Source organism: Manacus candei, unplaced genomic scaffold, assembly GCF_025592945.1.
Source record: "Manacus candei isolate 608988 ecotype Guabito, Panama unplaced genomic scaffold, ASM2559294v1 h1tg000371l, whole genome shotgun sequence".
In the NCBI taxonomy this organism is placed as follows: domain Eukaryota; kingdom Metazoa; phylum Chordata; class Aves; order Passeriformes; family Pipridae; genus Manacus; species Manacus candei.
Genome location: NW_026138419.1, coordinates 2501 through 10000, shown reverse-complemented (window position 1 = coordinate 10000; position 7500 = coordinate 2501). Strand labels below are relative to the sequence as shown.

Sequence of the window (7500 nt, the reverse complement as noted above, 5' to 3'; positions counted from 1 at the left end):
CGCCACCGACCGCACCGCGGGGCCACCGGCTTTCGCCCGCCTCGCGGCCGTCGGCTTCCCCCGGAAAGGCCGGGGGACGGCGACGGGGAGAAAAACCAAAAGGTCCCCGAAAAAAGCACGCGCGCCTCTCACTCGCCGTGCTAGCCACGGCCGCCCGGGGTTCGGGGCGGGGCCCGCGCCCCTCGCTCCCCTCTCCCTGCCCACGGGCTCGCGCCTCGGCGGCCGCCGGCCACTGCCGGGCCGCCTTCGCGCTCTCTCTTTCTCTCTCTTCTTCCCCGGCGCGCTCAGCGTGCTGCGGCTTAAGGCCGCCAGAAGAAAAAAAAAAAAAAAATAAAGGGCCGGGAGGGCGCCCCCACTTCGCCCGCAACCCGGCCCCCGGGCGGCAGACCTCCGCGGAACCCAGCCCTCCGGCAGCCAGGTCGGCGGGGCAGGCCCGACCGCACGGGCCGCCCGGCCGCCGTGGCTCTGGTGCCGGCCGGAGAGGAGGAAGGGGCGAGGCGCCGCCGCCTCGCCCGCCAACGGCCATCGTGCGTCTCTCTCCGGGGCTCCGGGCAACTCTGTCGGGTTCTCGCTCTGCCGGCGCGGCCGCCGGCCACACCCTGGCCGGCTGGCGCCGCCGCCTTCGGCCCGCTGGGCGGGTCCCCGGCTTAGGGCCGAGGAAGGGGGGACGAACAAAAGAGGCGAGGCGCGCCCAGGGAAGCGCCGCCTCGCCCGACAACGGGCAGTCCCGTCACCGAGCCCCTCCGGCAACCGACCGGGCCCAGGCAAGGCCGCACGCCCACCGCCAGTCCCCGGCACGCCGCCGGCACCGCTGCCGCCGTCAGCCGAGGACAGGGCGCCGCCACCCAGGCCCGGACCATCTTCGGGGCTCTCGGGAGGCGGCCGGGCAAAAGAAGCCCACGCGGGCTCCACCCTTCCAGCCCCGGCCGCCAACTGCCCGCAACAATGCCCGCCGCCACCGCACGACGGGCGCCGGCTTAGGGCCGGCGCATGGGAAGGACGAGACGACGCCGCCTCGCCGCCCTCGCACACCACCGCCTTCGCCCGGGGCCCTCGGGGAGCCGGCAGCCGCCACCGGCTCGGGCTGGACGCTGCTGGGCCCCCGCGGGCCCCCCTCGGCCGTCCCAGTCCCGCAACTCCCTTGGCTGCGCTTTCGCGCTCGGCTCTCGTCTTCCTTTCCCGTCATCGGACCCGCCCCAGGAAGCCGGCCGAGTGCCCCGCGGCTTTCTCGCCGGCCTTCCTGCCGCTCGTGGGGTTGGCCGGCCCGTGGCACGCGCCGAAGGCCGCGCTCGGCAGCAGACGCGGAAGAAAAGGGGCCCTCGGAACCCGCGCTGCTAGACAACCCCTGCCCATAGTACGGACAGACGCGTCCTGGCCCGGCCGGGTCGCCAAAGCGGCTCGAGGCTCCTCAGCGGGGAGGCGCGCGAGAGCAGGCCGCCTCTCAGCTCGACCTAACTGGAGGCGGCGCCCGACAGCGACCCCTTGGCCGACTTCCGGGGCCGGCCGCGACAACACGTCTACCCCGAAAATGCCGCCAGGCGCCTAAGTCCCGCCGGAGCCGGGTAGACCTGGTGGCCCGGAGCCGGGACGCCGGCGGGGCGCAGGCCGGCGTCTGCGGCCGCGGCGGCCGGATCGGCCGGTCCCGGAACCGGGTAGACCTGATGCTCGCCAGCCCCGGAACCGGGTAGACCTGATGCTCGCCAGCATCCGGCGGGGCACGAGGCCGCTCGGCCCCGCTCGACTGGGGAAACGGGTCGACCCCAAAAACCGGGACAACAGGTCTACCCGCCGAGCACGGACAACAGGTCTACCCGCCGGGCTCGGACACCAGGTCTACCCGCCGGGCTCGGACAAAAGGTCTACCCGCCGGGTCCCGACAAAAGGTCTACCCGCCGGGCTCGGACACCAGGTCTACCCGCCCGACTCGGACACCAGGTCTACCCGCCGAGCACGGAACACCGGTCTACCCGCCGGGCTCGGACAGCAGGTCTACCCACCGGGTTCGGACAACAGGTCTACCCGCACGGCACGGAACACCGGTCTACCCGCCGGGTTCGGACACCAGGCCTACCCGCCCGAGTCGGACACCAGGTCTACCCGCACGGCACGGACAACACGTCTACCCGCCGGGTTTAGGCAACAGGTCTACCCACCCGGCTCGCGCACAGGGTCTACCCGCCCGACTCGGACACCAGGTCTACCCGCCACGCATGGACAACAGGTCTACCCGCCGGGCTCGGGCACCAGGTCTACCCGCCCGGCTCGGACACCAGGTCTACCCGCCGAGCTCGGACAACAGGTCTTCCCACCGGGCTCGGACACCAGGTCTACCCGCCGGGCTCGGACAAAAGGTCTACCCGCCCGGTTCGGACACCAGGTCTACCCGCCGGGCTCGGACAAAAGGTCTACCCGCCCGGTTCGGACACCAGGTCTACCCGCCGGGCTCGGACACCAGGTCTACCCGCCCAGCATGGACACCAGGTCTACCCGCCGGGCTCGGACACCAGGTCTACCCGCCCGACTCGGACACCAGGTCTACCCGCCGGGCACGGACAACAGGTCTACCCGCCGGGCTCGGACAAAAGGTCTACCCGCCGGGCTCGGACAAAAGGTCTACCCGCCCGACTCGGACACCAGGTCTACCCGCCCAGCATGGACAACAGGTCTACCCGCCGGGCTCGGACACCAGGTCTACCCGCCCGGCTCGGACAACAGGTCTACCCGCCGAGCTCGGACAAAAGGTCTACCCGCCCAGCTCGGACAACAGGTCTACCCGCCGGGCTCGGACAAAAGGTCTACCCGCCGGGCTCGGACACCAGGTCTACCCGCCCGGCTCGGACACCAGGTCTACCCGCCGAGCTCGGACAACAGGTCTTCCCGCCGGGCTCGGACACCAGGTCTACCCGCCGGGCTCGGACAAAAGGTCTACCCGCCCGGTTCGGACACCAGGTCTACCCGCCGGGCTCGGACAAAAGGTCTACCCGCCCGGTTCGGACACCAGGTCTACCCGCCGGGCTCGGACACCAGGTCTACCCGCCCAGCATGGACACCAGGTCTACCCGCCGGGCTCGGACACCAGGTCTACCCGCCCGACTCGGACACCAGCTCTACCCGCCGGGCACGGACAACAGGTCTACCCGCCGGGCTCGGACAAAAGGTCTACCCGCCCGACTCGGACACCAGGTCTACCCGCCCGGCTCGGACAACAGGTCTACCCGCCGAGCTCGGACAAAAGGTCTACCCGCCCAGCTCGGACAACAGGTCTACCCGCCGGGCTCGGACAAAAGGTCTACCCGCCGGGCTCGGACACCAGGTCTACCCGCCGGGCTCGGACACCAGGTCTACCCGCCGGGCTCGGACAAAAGGTCTACCCGCCCAGCTCGGACACCAGGTCTACCAGCCCGACTCGGACACCAGGTCTACCCGCCGGGCACGGACAACAGGTCTACCCGCCGGGCTCGGACAAAAGGTCTACCCGCCGGAGTCGGACACCACGTCTACCCGTCGGGCTCGGAACGCAACTCTACCCGCCGGCACCCCCGCCGCCGAGCCCAGTCGGCCGCCGCCCTGCCACCTTAAGAGAGTCCCAGCTACTCCCCCTTTTTACCCACGCCGCAGACAACGCCCTTTCTTTCCCACTCGGAGCCCCGGGCAGAAACGGTGGCGCCTCGGCGTCCGCCGAGGGCCTCGGCTAAGCGCTTGGAACCCGCTCGAGCCGCCCGACTCGGAGAGCGCGTCGAGCCGACGAGCCCGGAAAACAGGTCTACCCGCTGCCCCGGGACACCGGCTCTACCCGCCGGCTTCGGACGAGGGCTCTACCCGCTGGGCACGGACGGCGACTCTACCCGCTGCGCACCTCTGCGGCCGAGCCGAGGCGGCGGCAGCCCTGCCACCCAGGCAGAGGCCCAGTTACTCCCCCCGTTTCCCCGCCCCGCAGAGAACGTCTCTTCTTTCACCCTCGGGGCAGGGGAAAGGCTGCTACGCTCGGAGCGCCGGGCAGAAACCGCAGCGCTAAGCCCCGAGACCGGCTCTAGCCGCTAGGCTCGGACACCGGCTCTTCCCGGCGGCGCCGAGGCGGCCGAGCCCGGTCGGCCGCAGCCGCGCCGCCTAAAGAGAATCCCAGTTACTCCCCCCGCTTCCCCGCCCCGCAGAGAGCGTCTCTTCTTTCACCCTCGGGGCAGGGGAAAGGCTGCTACGCTCGGAGCGCCGGCCAGAAACCGCAGCGCTAAGCCCCGAGACCGGCTCTAGCCGCTAGGCTCGGACACCGGCTCTTCCCGGCGGCGCCGAGGCGGCCGAGCCCGGTCGGCCGCAGCCGCGCCGCCTAAAGAGAGTCCCAGTTACTCCCCCCGCTTCCCCGCCCCGCAGAGAACGTCTCTTCTTTCACCCTCGGGGCAGGGGAAAGCCTTTACGCCGGAGAGCAAGTCTGCCGCAAAGGGCCACGGGAGATGGAGTCTCCGCAACAAGACCCCCGAGAGAGTACTCGACGGAGCATGCCCGCTGGAAGGACTCGCAAAGAACTGTGGGAAATCCGGGAGGTCAGGGCGGGGTCGGAAGGGCACGCCGGCGCGCCAATCGACGGATTTAGCGGCTGCACGCCGTCCGCTCGATCCGCGAATTCGGTGCCACGCTCCGAGCACCGGCCGCAAACAGGTCTACCCGCCGCCGGGCCGGGCCGGGCGGCGGCGCTCCGGCTCCAAGTCCGCTCGCCGGCGGGAACAGGTCTACCCGCCACCGGGCCGAGCCGGGCGGCGGCGCCCCGGTTCCAAGTCCGCTCGCCGACGGGAACAGGTCTACCCACCACCGGGCCGGACGGCGGCGCCCCGGCTCCAAGTCCGCTCGCCGGCGGGAACAGGTCTACCCGCCACCGGGCCGAGCCGGGCGGCGGCGCTCCGGCTCCAAGTCCGCTCGTCGGCGGGAACAGGTCTACCCGCCACCGGGCCGGGCCGGGCGGCGGCGCCGCGGCTCCAAGTCCGCTCGCCGACGCGAACAGGTCTACCCGCTTCCGGGCCGAGCCGGGCGGCGGCGCTCCGGCTCCAAGTCCGCTCGCCGACGGGAACAGGTCTACCCGCTTCCGGGCCGAGCCGGGCGGCGGCGCCCCGGCTCCAAGTCCGCTCGCCGACGCGAACAGGTCTACCCGCTTCCGGGCCGAGCCGGGCGGCGGCGCTCCGGCTCCAAGTGCGCTCGCCGACGGGAACAGGTCTACCCACCACCGGGCCGGGTGGCGGCGCTCCGGCTCCAAGTCCGCTCGCCGGCGGGAACAGGTCTACCCGCCACCGGGCCGAGCCGGGCGGCGGCGCCCCGGCTTAAAGTCCGCTCGCCGACGGGAACAGGTCTACCTGCCACCGGACCAGGCCGGCGGCGCCCCGGCTCCAAGTCCGCTCGACGGCGGGAACAGGTCTACCCGCCACCGGGCCGGGCCGGGCGGCGGCGCCCCGGCTCCAAGTCCGCTCGCCGACGGGAACAGGTCTACCCGCTTCCGGGCCGAGCCGGGCGGCGGCGCCCCGGCTCCAAGTCCGCTCGCCGACGCGAACAGGTCTACCCGCTTCCGGGCCGAGCCGGGCGGCGGCGCTCCGGCTCCAAGTCCGCTCGCCGACGCGAACAGGTCTACCCGCTTCCGGGCCGAGCCGGGCGGCGGCGCTCCGGCTCCAAGTCCGCTCGCCGACGCGAACAGGTCTACCCGCCACCGGGCCGGGCCGGGCGGCGGCGCCGCGGCTCCAAGTCCGCTCGACGGCGGGAACAGGTCTACCCGCCACCGGGCCGGGCCGGACGGCGGCGCCCCGGTTCCAAGTCCGCTCGCCGACGGGAACAGGTCTACCCACCACCGGGCAGGACGGCGGCGCCCCGGCTTAAAGTCCGCTCGCCGACGGGAACAGGTCTACCTGCCACCGGACCAGGCCGGCGGCGCCCCGGCTCCAAGTCCGCTCGACGGCGGGAACAGGTCTACCCGCTTCCGGGCCGAGCCGGGCGGCGGCGCTCCGGCTCCAAGTGCGCTCGCCGACGGGAACAGGTCTACCCACCACCGGGCCGGGTGGCGGCGCTCCGGCTCCAAGTCCGCTCGCCGGCGGGAACAGGTCTACCCGCCACCGGGCCGAGCCGGGCGGCGGCGCCCCGGCTTAAAGTCCGCTCGCCGACGGGAACAGGTCTACCTGCCACCGGACCAGGCCGGCGGCGCCCCGGCTCCAAGTCCGCTCGACGGCGGGAACAGGTCTACCCGCCACCGGGCCGGGCCGGGCGGCGGCGCCGCGGCTCCAAGTCCGCTCGACGGCGGGAACAGGTCTACCCGCCACCGGGGCGGGCCTGGCGGCGGCGCCACGGTTCCAAGTCCGCTCGCCGACGGGAACAGGTCTACCCGCTTCCGGGCCGAGCCGGGCGGCGGCGCCCCGGCTCCAAGTCCGCTCGCCGACGCGAACAGGTCTACCCACCACCGGGCCGGGTGGCGGCGCTCCGGCTCCAAGTCCGCTCGCCGGCGGGAACAGGTCTACCCGCCACCGGGCCGAGCCGGGCGGCGGCGCCCCGGCTTAAAGTCCGCTCGCCGACGGGAACAGGTCTACCTGCCACCGGACCAGGCCGGCGGCGCCCCGGCTCCAAGTCCGCTCGACGGCGGGAACAGGTCTACCCGCCACCGGGCCGGGCCGGGCGGCGGCGCCGCGGCTCCAAGTCCGCTCGCCGACGGGAACAGGTCTACCCGCCACCGGGCCGGGCCGGGCGGCGGCGCCACGGTTCCAAGTCCGCTCGCCGACGGGAACAGGTCTACCCGCTTCCGGGCCGAGCCGGGCGGCGGCGCTCCGGCTCCAAGTCCGCTCGCCGACGCGAACAGGTCTACCCGCTTCCGGGCCGAGCCGGGCGGCGGCGCTCCGGCTCCAAGTCCGCTCGCCGACGCGAACAGGTCTACCCGCTTCCGGGCCGAGCCGGGCGGCGGCGCTCCGGCTCCAAGTCCGCTCGCCGACGCGAACAGGTCTACCCGCCACCGGGCCGGGCCGGGCGGCGGCGCCGCGGCTCCAAGTCCGCTCGACGGCGGGAACAGGTCTACCCGCCACCGGGCCGGGCCGGACGGCGGCGCCCCGGTTCCAAATCCGCTCGCCGACGGGAACAGGTCTACCCACCACCGGGCCGGACGGCGGCGCCCCGGCTCCAAGTCCGCTCGACGGCGGGAACAGGTCTACCCGCTACCGGGCCGAGCCGGGCGGCGGTGCTCCGGCTCCAAGTCCGCTCGCCGACGCGAACAGGTCTACCCGCTTCCGGGCCGAGCCGGGCGGCGGCGCTCCGGCTCCAAGTCCGCTCGTCGACGGGAACAGGTCTACCCACCACCGGGCAGGACGGCGGCGCCCCGGCTTAAAGTCCGCTCGCCGACGGGAACAGGTCTACCTGCCACCGGACCAGGCCGGCGGCGCCCCGGCTCCAAGTCCGCTCGACGGCGGGAACAGGTCTACCCGCCACCGGGCCGGGCCGGGCGGCGGCGCCGCGGCTCCAAGTCCGCTCGACGGCGGGAACAGGTCTACC

The 7500-nt window shown here is 73.6% G+C and overlaps 2 protein-coding genes across 12 annotated transcripts in view; both read left to right on the top strand.

Moving 5' to 3' along the window:
* Positions 1-1355, top strand: part of LOC127465352 (collagen alpha-1(III) chain-like) — a 2588-nt gene extending 1233 nt beyond the window's left edge. The window contains exon 2 of the mRNA XM_051775811.1: positions 1-1355. This exon is cut by the window's left edge and continues 604 nt beyond it. Within this exon, the coding sequence (XP_051631771.1) occupies positions 1-1355 (1355 nt within the window).
* On the top strand, positions 833-4015 carry LOC127465354 (adhesive plaque matrix protein-like). Of its 11 annotated transcripts, XM_051775820.1 has the most exons (4): positions 2471-2585; positions 2716-2741; positions 3184-3209; positions 3262-4015. In XM_051775820.1, exons 1-4 carry the CDS (start codon positions 2471-2473, stop codon positions 4013-4015), a joined length of 921 nt encoding a protein of 306 aa, XP_051631780.1. The 11 variants fall into 11 exon arrangements, with proteins under 11 accessions (XP_051631783.1, XP_051631780.1, XP_051631775.1 ...); XM_051775815.1 differs by lacking the exons at positions 2716-2741; positions 3184-3209 and adding an exon at positions 3080-3131 and having other exon boundaries at positions 2471-2689; positions 3210-4015; XM_051775822.1 differs by having other exon boundaries at positions 2471-2741; positions 3470-4015.
* Positions 4016-7500: the final 3485 nt, after the last annotated feature.

What these genes read in the sequence shown, in the direction of transcription:
- LOC127465354 (XM_051775813.1), top strand. Translation starts at nt 2,471, where the DNA reads ATGGACACCAGGTCTACCCGCCGGGCTCGGACACCAGGTCTACCCGCC. An exon ending in CCGCCGGGCTCGGACACCAG is followed by an intron (nt 2,898 to 3,287) that starts GTCTACCCGCCG and finishes CTCGGACAAAAG; the next exon opens with GTCTACCCGCCGGGCTCGGA.